At 34.4% G+C, this 17,540-nt stretch overlaps 1 protein-coding gene across 1 annotated transcript; it reads right to left on the reverse strand.

The window, feature by feature from the left end:
- Window positions 1–13,401: 13,401 nt before the first annotated feature.
- Window positions 13,402–16,200, reverse strand: LOC106405002 (calmodulin-like protein 8). The gene is made up of 4 exons (XM_013845631.3): window positions 16,047–16,200; window positions 15,787–15,944; window positions 15,360–15,440; window positions 13,402–13,653 (listed from the first exon to the last, which is right to left on the reverse strand). The coding sequence occupies exons 1-4, from the start codon at window positions 16,123–16,125 to the stop codon at window positions 13,516–13,518; spliced, it is 456 nt and encodes a 151-aa protein (XP_013701085.1). The 5' UTR covers window positions 16,126–16,200; the 3' UTR covers window positions 13,402–13,515.
- Window positions 16,201–17,540: the final 1,340 nt, after the last annotated feature.

Below are 17,540 nucleotides of genomic sequence, written 5' to 3' on the forward strand. Positions count from 1 at the left end.
TGATTCGAAAACGTGGCCGTGACAGCTGGTTATTCGCCATCAAAGTGCTTAGCGTTTTTCAGCTGTGTCGATTACATTCTCGGCCATTATATCGGAAATCTCAAGTTTTTGGTTTCGAAGATTTAAAATCAAAGGTTTCTTGAGAAATATACATGTTCAAGACATTAAATAGGAAGACAACACATAAAACGAGAGATTCATAGGAAAAATTGAAAGACGGCCGTAAAAGGAGTAGCAGAAAACCATAAAGAACATAAAGAAAGACGAAGATGGAATTACAAAAATTCCATTCATTAGAAAAATGAAAAACAGATAAAACTCACTGATATGATATCGAACCGGCGAGTGAAGGAGATTGGCCAGGTATAATATCAGACAGACAACCTTATTATATTGCAATCTCTCCCGTACACATTTTAATATAGGAAGCATCTATACACCTTTGAATAATGCTTAGTATTACATATATACCGGTTATGACGTTTATATTCTGGATAATTGTTTTTAAACCGGTATCTATTTAAAATGATTAACTAAGTTATATAGTACACATCAGACAAAAAAACACATTATAACCGGATATTACATATAAAACGGTTATGATGTTTATATTCCGGATAAAGTTTTTTAAATCAGTATCGAAACACCATAGCCTAGTGATTAAGATTTAAAAGCTTCTACACTCAGGTATGGGGTTCGAATCTCAGACTATGCAAGTTCTTGTAGATTGCACATTATAGGAGGTCCATGTTTCAATTACCGGAAAAATCGATTTATTAAACAATTATGCAAACTACGAAAGACGGAAGAAAGACTTACAAGGGATCTTCAACTTGGTGCAAGTAAAATCCGGCCAGGCGTGGATCATCATAGGATGGTTCAGCTGATGCAGTTAGGCGTAGATCCTCATAAGGCAGGTAGTATTGTCGGTTGTCGAATCGTCTATGTAATTTTTCTCATAATTGTAATATCATAATAAATCAGCGTTAAAAAAAAAAGTTATATAGTACTCATTAGGCTAAAAAAATTATTGCCACTTGGAATATGATTGATCTGTCAGTGTTTTGTTGCATAATTATGTGGTTGTTATTTGGATAATCTATAACATAAGCCTATAAGTTATTTAAGGTATGTTTACTTAGATCGAATATTAATAATAGTATCTCGATGTTTAGAAAGCAGAAGAATATAGTCAATGATAACCGGATAACAACTACATAGCCACTTAGTTATTAGAATCTGATATTAAATATTGTAACCGGATACAGTTCGCATACACAATCACCAAAACACAATTTTCATGTTTTTCCCTTTGTGTATCTTTCTAAAAGTTTCGAAGCATTTGTGTAAGCCTTTGAATTTTGGTAAAAAAGTTGAGCTGTCATTTCTAGTTTGAGAGACCTCGAAAAGGTTGTCCTTCCCAATCATATAGTTGTTCTGTTGTTCACACAAAACCACAAAAGGTTAAGACTTTAGCAAATCTACGGATTCCCAAGAACAACTCAATCATATTGAAGAATAAGGCTAGAGCTTTTTCAAAACAAGAACCCACCTTGCTGTAGCTTCAGAGAAAGAGAAAGATCTTAATTTGCAATCGGAGGAGAGTAATGAGGAAAGAGAAAAGTAAATAAAATAGCCCTTAAAGTATGGCTTTCTAGCAACTTTTTCCAAGTATGGATTTCTAGCAAATTTTCCAAATATGGCTTTCCTACCAATTTTGCCACCCAGCTGAAGAAACAATAAAACATTTAGGTGGTGTTATTCTATCATTTATTTTAATAGAATTTTAATCTTAGTAAAATCCACCGTTATTGAAATGATGATTCTAAATTCTATTTTAAAATCTAATGTTGTTGGATATGGTATTTATAAATCTAATTTAAAATCTGGTGTTATTCAATGAATGCTTTCAATCTAGTTTTTAAAATCTAGTGTTATTCAATTTTAAAGGTTTAAAAATTCTTTGTATTTAAAATTGATTTCAAATCATTTGTGGTGGATTCTCATGAACAAATAATTGAAATCAAAAATCCAAGGTACATTGCAAAGATTTAGGATTCATTAACTAAAAACTATGTTTAAATTTAAAATTATAATTGATTACAAAATTTGACAAATAATTTTAAATCACCTATTGAATAACACCCCATTAGATGAAGAAAAGGACGAGAAAGGTTGTGAAGGGAGCCCTGCTAAATGACACCAAAACAGTCTTGCTTTGCAAAAAAAATCATTATGAATCTGAACAAAGTAAAACATGCCAACTCACGTGGTAAACCAGCTGAAAGAACGTTAAGGCGAAGATGCTTCTTAGCAAAATCTGCAGCTAAACAACCACAAGGCCCATCATAAATCGAAAAAAAAACACACCTACATAACAATAAAGACAGATACAAACTCTAAACCCTTTTTAGATATGTCTTTAAGAAAGGTGAACCTGGGAGAGAGAACCTGAGGAACAAACATGAGAGAAGATTGAGTAGCACAAGGGTTTGAGGAGGATATTTAGTATTGACCCATGCGCCCCCATGCGCTCAGGAGGAGGTGCAGAGGAAGAAGAAGATATGAGTTGTTGACGAGAGTTAATTTCATCACAATCATTGTTTCAAAGCGGAGATGAGATTGTAACATCCTGAATTGTGATATATGGAAAGGCTTAAGAGGATTGATTTGGCTACTTATGTCACCAAAGCTGACTTACCTTTTCCGTCACACATCCGTTTAGAACTCCAGAGTTAAGCGTGCTTGAGCTGGAGTAGTGAAAGGATGGGTGATCTATCGGGAAGTGATTCGCGATACCGTGTGAGTAAGGCCAAAATACGGGGAAAAGTCGGGTGGTGATTGCAGGGTCAGTAAACAAGACTTTGGGACCTTGAAAAAATTAACGCACCGACCGTCAAATGGGATGGGGCCCACAGGCCGAGAGAGCGGGTGTGGGTGACCCATTAGCTGTGTGCGGTCGGGGCGTTATAAGTGGTATCAGAGCTGGTTGCCATCTCGGTTCTGACTTGTGAGGCGTCTTGAGACTTGTCCTGGGGTGCAAGGAGGACGTTGCGTTCTTTGAGAGAGGGTGAACTGTAACATCCTGAATTGTGATATATGGAAAGGTTTAAGAGGATTGATTTGGCTACCTATGTCACCAAAGTTGACTTATCTTTTCCGTCACACATCCGTTTAGAACTCCAGAATTAAGCGTGCTTGAGTTGGAGTAGTGAAAGGATGGGTGGCTTATTGGGAAGTGATTCGCGATACCGTGTGAGTGAGGCAAAAACATTGGAAAAGGTCGGGTGGTGATTGCAAGGTCAGTAAACAATGATTTTGGGCCTTGGGAAAATTAACGGAACGGGATGGGGCCCGCGGGACGAGTGAGCGGGCGTGGATGGCCCATTAGCCGTGGGCGGGTCGGGGCGTTACAAGTGGTGACAATTCGTCATGTGGGAGTGCTGTTAAAGGATGAGGTCTTGGGTTCGAGTAACGTCAAGCGCACCAATAACCTACCGGTGGATGTGGAGGCGTTTCCTCCCACTATGAGGGGTTAGGGTCGGTGCTCTGCAGGACTGTGAGCTGGGTTCCGAGTGAGTGGAACGAGTTGTCACATAAAAGTCGACTTTTATTGTAACAACCCGCCCCATGGAAAATACGCGTTATTGTTGCCCATATCTGAGAAAGAAAGAGAGGATACAGACAAAGGGTAATCTAATGTTTGTGTGTGTGGATAGAACAAAACCAAGGTTTAAAGTTCTTGGAACTACTTGACGGTGAGGCCTTTTGTATTTGATGGCGGCAAGGAGGTGGCATTTCTCGAGGTGGGAGTTGACGGAGTCTACGGTTTCTTCATATTTGAAACGAGTCATGGCAGATCTGATGATAGGGAGACGAGTGTAGTTTGGGGAGTTGGATCTCAAACTGGATTTTGCTACGGAAAAGAGATAATAGGTGAGATGAAATAATTTCAAAAGTGAATATATGTTCAGTTTAAGATGTCAAATGATGACAAAAAAAGAGTTCAGTAGGGTAATAATTACAACTCATAGCCTAGATGTAGAAGCTCAGTGTGTCAGACTAGCAGTGGAGCTTCTGCAGGGGCAACGACGAAATTTGTGCAAGCGTAAAAGTGCCAATACCACTACCTAAATACGTAGTGAAACTTTTTTTTTTTGGTCGAACGTAGTGAAACTAAGTTTAAAGAATTTTAATTTTGGGCGTTTAAAGTTTATTTAGTGTTTTTTTTTCTCCAATCAGTCTACTATTCATTATTCGGTTAATCCATAATATATTATTCTTTGTTATGAACCAGATTGTGGATGACTCATAACCAAGAGATTATGATTTGTAATCTTTCCATTTATCTATGACGGTATAATCTCCTATATAAGGAACCTCTATGTTATGAATAAAGATAGACTTTTCCATTACTTTTATAACACGTTATCGCACGAAACTCTAAATCCCTAAGCTAATACCCAAATCGAAAAACCCTAAAACCCTAACCCTAGCCGGCGATCCGACGAACCCTAAACCACGATCGCGTCTCTTGTTCCCGCATCTGTTCCAGCTCGCGTCCCCGATCAGCTTCAGCCCAAGGCGTTCCTGATCCTAACTTAGAACGTTCGCGACCCGAGAGCAGCTCCAGCACGCGACCTCTTCCTCGTTCGCGGCAACATCAGACAGCTCGCGTCTGACGATCAAGACGTTCCCGATCAACCAACAAAGGACGTCCGCGACCCGATAGAAGCGACTCGATCCATTCCTGCTCGCGTCCCGTTCGTGTCCAGCTCGCGGCTCAACTTCTTTGGTGGTCCGATTCAACAATCATCTAAGGTTAAAAGGTAATTCAAAACTTAATAACCCATAATCGAACATGGATTGATTGATAAAGAATGAAACCATAAAACCCTAATCTTTATGAATCAAAACCATAGGGTAATAGATCAAAAATCCTAATTGAGTAAATCGAAGCTCTAAAAGTTCGATACCCCAAACCCTAAATCATGTTCCTACATGATTAAACCCCAAATCAATTTTTACAAGTTAAAATCCGATAAACCCTAACCATATATCTATAAACCCTAAATAATAATTAATTATACTATAATTATCAAATCACATATTAAAACCCTAATCGAATATTTTGAAATCAAAACTGTTTTCGGTTTTCATCATTGAAGTTTTAAATCTGATTGAATGTGATGCTATGTTGCTAGAATTGTTTGACCGTTAAATTGATAGATTTATTTTCTCATCCTAATTGGTTAATTGTTCATCTGATTTAAAATTGTTTAAACTGACCAGCCTGTTAAAACATTGATTGGATTTATTTTCTCATCCTGCTTGGTTAATTGTTCATCTGATTTAAAATTGTTTAAACTGACCAGCCTGTTAAAACATTGATTGAATCTGATAGGTTGCTAACTTGCTTTGCTTATATAATCCGATAGGTTGATAGATTGATTGAGGTTTACTTGTTTAAAATCTGAATGATCTGATTGCATGATTCTTGAGGTTTAATAACATCTGTTAGGATTGATAGTTTTGTAATCTGATCTGTTTTAAATAGAAACCCTAAATAATCCGTATGATAGGTTATATTGGTATGATTTGGATGTCTTTGAGAATTGAGAATCCGTATGCTAGGTTGATAGATTCATGATAAAATCTAATGTCTTGAGGTTTAACATTGTATGCTAAGTTCGATTAAATTGATTGATCTGATTATATGTTTTTGAGGTTTGATAAATTTGGATACTAGATAAATTATTTACACATGGTTTATGCTAAATACCAATCAGCCTTCATACTTGAAATCTATATTCTAGTATTGCTAAAATCAGCCTTGAAACTGATTCATTGAAATTCATGCTTGAAATCTATATTTTAGTATTGCTAAAATCAGCTTTGAAACTGATTGAGTGATTTATAAATCTTTTTACTAGTCTTGCTTCCATTGATTGTTAAACCCTAATTGCATGATTAATTGAATCTGTTTTTGCTAGTCTTGATAAACCATAATATTATGAGCACATAGAAATAGTATTGCTGAGACTTGTTAGAAATTGAATGATTGATTAAATGCCTTTAAGATTGATAGTCTCATTGTCCTCACAAGATTGAATGTTTTTAAGAGTAAAGCCGCATGAAAATTATACCTAAATATTGAGTGATATATGATTTGAGATGTTGAAAATCAACCTGGATTTTGCTGTCCTAAATCTCTCTGGAGATAATTACGGTGGGCATTGGATACAAAGATTATCCTAAAGTCAAAAAGACTTGGTGAATGTATCATAGAAGGCAATAATGCCTATGAGAAAGATTGATACATGGCAATATTAATTATCAGCCATAATCTTATTAAGAGTTCCAAAGATCAGTATCTGACTATAGAGAATCCTCTAGACCTTTGGACAGAGTTAAAAATCGAGATATGATCACCAAAAAACGCTGTTATTACCAAAGACCCTATTTGATTGGAGGTATCCCAGAATCCAGGACTATAAGTCCGTGGATGAGTCTATTAATAGCTGGGCAAACATAATGGATTACTGATAAGAAACAGTGAATTGAGACCTCCTGTATTAGCCCCATTACCTGATACCAATAAGGCTGCAGAAGAAAAAAAAAGAAAAGAAGGTAACCACGTCCAGAATGATAGACCACACGGTCATGGCCGTGGAGGGTGGAAAGGACGTGGCCATGGCCACTATACCACATTTGGCCGTGGGAATCACTATGGCAGAGGCCGTGGGTATTAACCCAATTTGAGCCATGGTCAAGGCAGTGGCCGTGGTATATCCTTTAAACCACAATGCTCGACCAAATCAGTGTGTCATAGATGTGGAATGGAAGAACCATTGGGCTAAGATATGAAGGAGTCCCAAACATCTTTGTGACCTCTATCAAGAGAGTCTGAAAGGGAAGTATCTTGAAGCCCACTTGGTATATAAAGATGGTAAAGATGATTTTTGATCATGAAAGAGATGATCCTACGGAATATGAAACTTATGATTGCCTAAAAGAACCAAGTTGATAATCTGATTTCGACATCAAACTTGTGTGATTGCTTTGCTTGTATGCTTTCTCTGATTTTTATCTCCTTGAATTTATTTCTATTACATTGTCTGCTTAGATTAAATGAATGAATGATTTTTCTATATGAGTACACTGAAAAACGCCAATATAAGTACTAAAGCAGGTATCGCCAGTCTGAAAGAAGACTATGGCTATGCTAATATATTATTGCCTAAGATATGCATCTAGAAATCAGTGATGCCTTATATTCACCCAGCTCTAAGAGCAAGAGCAGCCTATTGAGTTTTAAAGATATAAGAATGAATGGTTTCCATATTGAAACAATGGGCGAAGGAAACAAAGAGTTCCTTCAGATATATGTATAAAATCGCTCAAGGCCATAATAAGTCCTAAAGACTATACCTGCATTCTCTACTGACCTAGACTATGCATAGATCAGTATGATAGAGGCTAAAAGCCTGCGAAAATATACACTTTATGGCACGACCTGATTGGCCATCCTGGTCCAAACATGATGCAAAAATTGATATTCAAAAGGCACACATTAAAAGATAAGAAGAGTTATCCCAAAAAATCTCACGTGTGTAGCATGTACACAAGGGAAACTCATTAGGCCATCACCAGTAAAACGGCTACGAGCCCCTTTTTCATAATAAAGACTATCAGTCTAGATAATACTGGTGAATACATGTCCCAAGCGTTTAAATGATTATGGTATGTCTATGGGGGGTAAGTGTGGACAATTCTGTGATACATGTCCATACCAAGAACAGCTTGGCCGAAATCTTTTAAAACGCAAATAGCTGATTGATAGACCATAACTTATGAGGTCAAAACTCCCATTCATAGCTTGGACCACACGAAATTTACATACACCTAAGTTAATACGCATCAGGCCATTTAGTGAGCATAGATATCCCCTATCACAATTATTAACGGGCCAAGAGCCAGACATACCCCATCATAAGACATTTGGATGTGCTATCATTGTACTAATTTCTCCACCACAGAGAACTAAGATGGGACCTCAAAAAGTGGATGGAGATATATGTTGGATATTATTCTCCCACAATAATAAAGTAATTTGAGCCAACTATTGGTGATTATATTTGAGGCCAGGTACACTGATTAGTTTAAGACCAGGAGGAAAAAAAAATAATAAAGCTGGTAAAAGAATGGTAAAAGAAATAGAATGGAATCAACCATCAATGTCTTGGCAAGATCCTCGGACTAAAGAATGTGAAATAGACGTCCAAAGATTATACATTTACAAAGCTAGCTAATCAAATGCCAAACACATTTGCGGACCCGAAAAAGAATGACTAAGTCATATATAAACCAGCTTGTAAAGCACCAACAAATTTGATGTCCAAGAAGAGACACAGTCAAGTTCCTACAGAGTCAAGACAACGTATGAAACTTGGTAGACCAAATAGGTTCCAAAAGATAAGAATCCTCGGAAACAAAAGAAAGGTGCAGAGAATGATAATCAAAATCCAAATCCGAGGTTACTAAGGAAATCATCCTATACATGGAGATAAGGCCGGCCGGCTCTAAGGTATAGGTACCAAACAATGTAGCTAGGGACGCCAAGCTGCAAAGTATTAAAGGTCCTGATAATAATGAATCTCAATCGATTATATCATGTCTGGAACATAGTGGAACCAATAAGGAATATCGACATAAGATGATTTATTTGCATACAAGGTAGCACTTGAATTTATGAATATAGGCGAGGATCATGAACCCACATCAAAATAAGAGTGTGCACTCATAGAACAGATTGGATTGAATGGAAACGTGGGGTTAAATAGTTTAAGGAAGAAAGACGTATTTGGCCATATGATTAAGACGCCATATGATGTTAAATCAGTGGATATAAATGGGTCTTGTGAGTAATAGAAATCGTGAGATATAAAGCTGATGTTGCACAAAGATTCTCACAAAGACCAATAATAGATTATGAGGAGACATACTCTCATGTGGTGGATGCAACTACTTTTAGATTTCTCATAAGTCTGGCTATATAAGAGAGAAAATTAGACTTGCAGCAAGTTGATGTAGTGACTGCATATTTATATGGTCCACTGGATAATGAAAGTACTACAAGGTATTGAGCTGAAAGTACAGCAAGTTCTCGAGAACAATATTGATAATCATCAAAGTATATGATCTGAATATCCTAGGAACCTCTGGATACAATTTCCCAAACAGTTGGATGTCTCAAGAAAGAGTTTGAGATGAAAGATCTTGGAAAACAAAGTTTTGTTTGGGGTTACAGCTTGAGTACATTAACAATGAAATCCTTGTGCATCAAATAGTATATACAGAAATGGTACTCAAGAGATTTAATATGGACCAGTCTCACCAATTATCTAGTACATGGGCGTGAGATCACTTGTTTTGGACACTGATTCATTCAATCCAAAGGTGGAAGATAAAGAAGTCCATTCGGTCCATAAGAAGGACGATGAAGAAGCCTTTGATTTTGGTTTATGTTATACTAACCAGTCCAAAGAGGGGTTATTTGGTTTTGTTGATTTGTTTTCAGACAGGTCATGTTTTACACATGGTGGTACACGCATATCACAGTAACATCATCCAAGATTTTGTGTGCGTATTTGAGGTCGATGACTCAATATGTTCGATCAGATTGTGGCATGGCCGATGGTAAAGAAGAACCAACTATCATGTTCGAGAACGAAGCATATTCTGCCTAAGATCTTCATCACCCACGGATTGCAGAAAATTGGAGAGGTCTAAGGGACCTTCAGTAATGTCCAAATCAAGGGGAGTAATATGTGTTGTACTCTTTTTCCTTCGCCATGGTTTTGTCCCAATTGGGTTTTCCTGGTAAGGTTTTAATGAGGCAACATTAAAGCACATTACAAGCTCTAAATGGTTATGGCATCCAAGGGGGAGTGTTATGAACCAGATTGTGGATGGCTCATAACCAAGAGATTATGATTTGTAATCTTTCCATTTATCTATAACGGTGTAATCTCCTATATAAGGAACCTCAGTGTTATGAATAAAGATAAATTTTTCCGTTACTTTTATACCATTCTTCTGACATATCAATCAAGTTATTTTACAAAAATATAAACAACTTTATAATTTCGTGAAGAGTAAGTATTAATCCACCAACTATTATTCATGTTCTTATCTGCCTACTTATATATATGCCTTAAATGGCAAGAATACTTAAGAGGGGTTATTGGTTTATATATTTTGATTGATTTAAAAATCTATGTATTATTTATAAATCCAAGTAAAATATACAGATTTTTAAATTTTTTCGGATTAATATTACAAATCTGGAGGTCTTCCCTCGGATTTGAGTATGGGTTATTAGTTGTTGTATTTTAATGGATTTGAAAATCCGAACCAAATCTAGTGTTATTGGTTCAATAATTTTTAAATCTGTATTCAAATCATATGTTATTGGTTTAATGATTCATAAATTCTATATCAAATCAAGTGTTATTCAATCTTACGGAATTACTAATAAATTTGATTTTATAATGGATTTTAATGGATTTTTTTGTTAAAAATACAAAGACTCAAATTTGAGGGAAAACCTCCGGATTTGTAAATACTAATCCGAAAAAATTTAAAAATCCACATATTTTACTTGAATTTATAAATACTACATGGATTTCTAAATCAATCAAAATATATAAACCAATAACACCTGCTCAGTCTTTGTATTTTTAACAAAAAAATCCAAACAAATCCATTCAAATCCATTATAAATCAAATTTATTAGTAAATCCATACGATTGAATAACACTTGATTTGATTAGAATTTATGAATCATTAAACCAATAATACATGATTTTAATACATATTTGAAAATCATAGAACCAATAACACTAGATTTAGTTCGGATTTTCAAATCTATTAAAATACAACAACCGATAACCTCCACTTAGTTACACGTTCTTGGCTGCTTATATATATGCTTTTTTTTTTTTTTTTCAACAAACGGTTATTTTATTACTCAAACTTAAGGTGGTCTGGGTAACCAGACCAGAATAGAACAACCAATAAAGCAAAGAGATTTATAAAAAGAACAAACATTCCTAGTTAGAAAATCACAATTTCATTTTGCATCCTTGTGAAGTAGCTGATCTTGAAGTCCGGAAAACACATCTGGAGAATTTGAATGACCTCCAGCTCAGTTTAGAAGTTTGGCCAAGCTTGTGGATCCGTTATCATTGCAATCAGGTCCTTGCAATCTGTCTCAAATCTCTGACAGGTCGAATATTGTAGCATGCTCTCCATTGCCCATCTTAGCGATTCCAGTTCCGAGTGTAATGTTGTCTCACGCCTCCTTAAGTTTCGTTTCCCCATAAGTTGGATCTTTCCCATGCTATCCTTTCAAACCCATCCAATTCCACTAAATTGATATGTGGAGGTCCATGAGCCATCCACCGTACAAAAATTACCCAAGCTTAAGGCTTGTGTTTCTTCAGCAATTTGTGCTTGTGGAGGAGAAATTATAGTATCCTTTGCATTTTACAATGTCTGGCACTCACTCTCTGCATACCTGACTAGCTCCAACGGATCCTGTCTATACCTATGAATATCTTATCATTCTTAGCCTTCCAAATGTACCAGATTATCCAAGGATAAGGGTCTCTATCATCTTCTGGCTCCATAATACTATTCCTCCTCCAAAAAGATAGTCTAAATTGGCATAGATACCCGAGATAGGGAAAGTTTGAGAGCTTGACGGTATTGATGATAATGCCCATGCTTGTAAGGCCGGTGGGCATTCGAAGATCGCATGAGTAACAGATTCTTCTGGTTCTCCATATCTTGGGCAGTAGTTATCACATCGCATATTGCGGCGTACCAGATTTCTTGTGACCGCTACCTGCCCTGAAATTAATTGCCAAATAAAATGACAATTATTTTGTGGTGCATTCACCTTCCAAGTAAAGACTTGAAGTTTGGTTATACTGGGCTCTAGAACTTCTTTTTCTCCGTCATCTGTCTGTATATTTTGTAGCTACCCAATATCCAGACTTGACTGTATATATACACTTTGAAAAGAAATAATACTTAGTTACTATAGATTTTTGTTAAGATTTTGAGCTTGCAATTTTAGTAGGGGTTATTGGTTGTTGTATTTTAATTGATTTGAAAATCCGAACTAAATCTAGTGTTATTAGTTCTATGATTTTCAAATCTGTATTAAAATCATGTGTTATTGATTTAATGATTCATAAATTCTATATCAAATCAAGTGTTATTCGATCGTACATATTTACTAATAAATTTGATTTTATAATTGATTTGAATGGATTTTTTTAGATTTTTTTGTTAAAATTAAAAAGACTCAAATCCGAGTGAAAACCTCCGGATTTGTAAATACTAATCCGAAAAAATTTAAAAATCTGTATATTTTACTTGAATTTATAAATACTACATGAATTTTTAAATCAATCACAATATATAAACCAATAAAACTAATTGATGTTTTTTAACTTTTTTCCTTGAAATAATTATGTGTATAGCAATTAGTCTCGACATAATCTATCATACCTTCTTCGAAATAAAGTTTCTTTTTTACTAGCTATTTCGACGAAATTGAGTCTTCCTTAGACCATCAATTAGTTGATGATCGAGCCACTTTCCGAGTAGAATTAATAGGTCCGGATGTAGGCCCGCTTTGATATCATTTGAAAATTCAAGGGTTTCGGACTTTAAACCAAGCGATAACTAGATTGGCCCAAATCTTTTATATATTACTTTAGTTACTTTCGTATTTTCAAAGTAAGATTTTATCTCCAAAAGTTTTAGACATTAGTCTTTATTTCAATTCAAAACTATCTGATTACAGAAAAACAAATAAAGAACGATTATCTTTTGCTTTTTTGGTAATAACTTGTCAAACATATTCAAAGCCTTAGAGAATGACAAAAAAATACAAACGGTTTCAAAACTGTAATAAAAAAATTATAGATTAAACAAGATTTGACGTGGAAGCACCCTTAGCCAACTGATTAAGGTTTAAAGGTTTTTTTACACGTAGGTCCGGGGTTTGAATCCCACACTATGCAATTTCTTGCAGATTATATGATACGAAGCTTATCGGAGGTTCAAGACTACTAAATGCAGAACTGTTTGTTGTGGTCATCTTCTGCGGAGAGATCTTGTCTATTGAGGATGTCGAACATGTAGAACTATCTGTCGATCTAAGTGTTTCGGAAGAGATTCATAATAGAATCATTATTCGTAGAGTTGTTCATCAATATTGCTTTTGTAACATGTAGTTGATCATCAGAACTAAATAGAGTTATGAAATTATACGTGATATGTATTATCCAGTGTTGAAAAAAAAACAGGATTTAAAAGGTAGAATAAGATATGAAATTAATGTATTTATTGAGATGGTGTGAACAGAATTTAAAGGAGTAAAAACTAACAAAAGTAATAAAGGATATATATAGCCTTTATAATAGTAAAAAAAGGAATTTATCCAATGTTGATCATCATCTTGACAAATTCATCATAATTGACTTGACCATCACCATCCAGATCTGCCTCCTTAATCATTTGTTCAGCTTCTTCATCGGTTAGCTTTTCCCCTAGATTTATCATTACATGACTCAACTGCAATAACAAAGCTTGTTACATTAATAAAATAAATCACGACATTTTCTTAGTTGTAAATAAGCTCAATCTGAAGGCCCGTCCAACGTTTCCGAAAGTTCTTTCCCCAAAAACAATTATCTCTCTTCGGATTTGAGTTTTGTTTATCCATGGCTAAGTGTGCTTTGTATTGGGTGTTTCACCACTGATCGACCACGGACGACGTATAAATGAAATTGAGCGTCTTATAGAGACTATAATAGTCTTTCTGCTACAAATAACAGTTGGTCAAATATGATCTTTAAAAACATCGTGAACATAATGCTTTGTTAAATATATATAGTTCTTAAACAACATAACTTGTTTTGGCCTAAGCTTGACCATAAGCTTCGAATAAACGTGAAATTTGATCAGTCCAGCCTATATAATACTAGAAAAAAATTGCTGCATGAACTCCAGCTTATTATTTTGTAATTTTGTAAAAAGTTGTTAGACATGCTCAGGTGAAATGAACTATTAGCTTCTACTTAAAAGAATGCTATTTAAATTGCAAACCCTGTTATTAAGAAATTTGTATATACTTCCTCCATTTTTTTATAATTGACGTTTTAGAAAAATATTTTGTTTTAAATTAGATGATGTTTTCAATTTTAAACATGAAATATATTATTATTTTGTGTTATATAACCATTTAAATTCTGCAGTCTATTTCGTTATGAGTTAATTTATTGTTAGGTGAATAATTAATAGTTTTGTTTAAAAATATATAACAATTAATGGCTTATTAATCTATGTGTATAACATATTTTAGGAGTGCATGCAAAATGTGCAAATATAAAAAAAAATACGTATTATGTAACTTTTAGGGATGTAAGCAACCACTTTTTTTTGGTCAAACAAACACATATTTAATTTTAATTAAACTAGGTGAAACATGTGCTTTCCTGTTCCAACAAACCAATCGATTCAAACGCATTCTACTATCTACATGTAACTATTTCCCATTAATTATTTTTCCCTCGTTCTTCTGCAAAGATTCACAATGCCAGCTAGCTGTAAGTCTTCACGATGTAAAACAGAATTTCGAAAATATAATATCAAATAACTAAATAGCTACTATTGTTATTTTATCAAAAAATGTTAAGATCATAAATGAGACAAATATGGATCTCTTTTTCTGAAAAAAAGAGACAAATATGGATCTCTTTAAATTCAAAGATTGTCTGGCCTTGTTGTCTGATTTTTGTTATTGTTATTAAATATGTCCAAGTCTGTTTAATTTAGCTGTATTTTTCATCTGTCTGCGTTTATAATGCAAAATTAATTGAACAAATGGGTCTATAAACTTATGATGGTTAGCCGGATTTGACAACATGAAAATATAGAGCATGTACCACTTAAGCAGCTACAACATTTTATGAAATTGGTTCATGAACGCAATCAAAATCGACAAAAACTCAATTTAGATAAGGATCTAAATAATTATGTCTCTAATCATTTATAACAAAAATACAGTTAGACCGTACATGCTATTATTGGAGAACGTTGTACAAAAACGCAATCCAGTGCATTGAACTAATTGTTTATTGTTTGTATACTCTACTTAAAATAAATCAAGCACATATGTATAAAAAAGACGGCATCAAGTTTTAAAATTATTTTTCTCAAAAAAAATAATACTCAAGTTTTAAAATTTTAAAATAAAGAGAAAAATAAGAGTCACGGACCTCACTGGCAGATATATAACCATTTTGGTCTTTGTCAAAGACTTTGAAAACTTCTTTAAGCTCCTCTTCTGCGTCACTTTCCTATACCATCACCACAACAACAAATTAACAAATAAAATTGTTATAAAATATATAGTCTCTTTTTAGAATATAAAAACAGAGATCTTCTCAAATCAGAGTTGTTACTTGTTTTTTTGGTACAAAATTTGTTACTTGTTATGATGAGTAGAGAACAAGTAAATGCATAGAAAGATGAGAAAATACTTGATGTGATCAAATGTTTAAAAATATAAGAAACTAATATGCAGAAGTATAATGAATGAGATAGCTCCATTTTTTGTCAAAAAAAAAAAAGAGATAGCTCCATTCTTCACAAAGAATCAGAAATGAACGTAATTAATATATGGAGAGATAAAGAGAGAGGAACCTGAAGTTTCTTGGCCATGAGGTTCAGAAACTCAGCAAATTCAATGGTGCCATTGCCATCAGAGTCGATCTCAGTGATGATATCTTGAAATTCTTGTTCTGTCGGATGCTGATCTAAGGAACGAATGACTATTGCAAGGTCTTCCACCGTTATACAACCTATTATTTGATTATATTCCAAAACAACAATATAGATGTCACACCACATATCAATTTTCCAAATTTTATCTATATAATCATCTAGAGGAAGCAAGACAGAACCGTCGCCGTCTTTGTCGAAGAGACAAAAAGCCTCTTTGAACCCAATGATCTCATCTTTTGTCAGTGCTATCTTTTCCATTGTTTTTTGGGAATTTTTTTTTTGAGAGAGAGAGAGAGAGAGAGAGAGAGAGAGAGAGAGAGAGAGAGAGAGAGAGAGAGAGAGAGAGAGAGAGAGAGAGAGAGAGAGAGAGAGAGAGAGAGAGAGAGCGAGAGCTCTAGAGAGATCTCGATCTCTCGAGAGATCTCTCGAGGAGAGAGAGAGAGAGAGAGAGAGAGAGAGAGAGAGAGAGAGAGAGAGAGATAGAGAGAGAGAGAGAGGTTTTGATGAATCTCTGATTTGTGGTCTATTTGTAGAGTCGTTACAAGAACTTTCTTTCTTCTTTTTTGCACCAAAAACTTTCTTCTCTGGACTCATGTACTTTTTCAACTATTTTTTAAATTAAACTTCAAATCATTTTAAGTTATTTGAACAGAAAAAATGTTAAAAAGGAAATTTTATTTATTCATTTTTTTTTAGAACTCTTGTACTAAATTTTTTAATTCTTTTTTTATTATCAAAACACGAAGAAACAATAAAAACAACAACTGCGCTAACAAAATAGGAACAAATAAGTAAGATACCAGATACTACTTGCAAACATTTAAGAAACTAGATGTCGCTTTCAGGTCTAGGGAATCAAATTATAATAGACCATGGATATCATTCATATTAATGGTATAAGGTCAAATACTTATATTTCCATGAATATGAATCACTGATATGAGATAAGGCAGACATGGTTCATAGAAATCTTGTTTTTACTTTGGGAAAGCTAGGGATACTTGTAACATCTCAAAATTTGATACTTGTAACATCTCAAAATTTCAAATCTAAAATTGTTTGGATTTTAAAGCGAAAGCTTTTAAGTACATAGTCTGTTAGGGTTAAACCTACGGTTTTTCCTCTTTTTTATAAATAAATCTTTACCACCTCTATTTTCTTCCGTCACAAATTCATAACGAAGCCCTGCAGAGATCAAGAGAGTCGTTAGGCCTGGGTGTTCGGGTACCGTTGGCATTCGGGTCGGGTTTTTCGGGTTTTCGGGTTTTCAGGTTTATGCTCCTAAGTCCCCTACTAAAATTTTATTAGTATGGGTCGGGTTCGGATAATAACACTTCGGGTTCGGTTCAAAATTATATTGCGTCCTAAAACCCATAAAGTAATCATATATCGTACAGATTCGGTTTATATCGATTCGGTTCAGATATAACCGAAGTAAAAAACAAAAACTTTGAAGCAAAACATAAAAAAAACATCTAAATTAAATAAAAAATTAATCTGTCACACATAAAATTGATAAAATAACAATAAAATATTAAATCAAGCATGAAAACAAATATCATTAGTAAACAATATGTATTGCCTTATAGAGAGTAGACTTTTTATTTTAATGAAAAAATTATAAAATACTTATTTATAGCTAATTGTGTACTTAAAGCATATATTAAAATTTT

The sequence above is a fragment of the Brassica napus genome, chromosome C6 (assembly GCF_020379485.1).
Source record: "Brassica napus cultivar Da-Ae chromosome C6, Da-Ae, whole genome shotgun sequence".
In the NCBI taxonomy this organism is placed as follows: Eukaryota; Viridiplantae; Streptophyta; class Magnoliopsida; order Brassicales; family Brassicaceae; genus Brassica; species Brassica napus.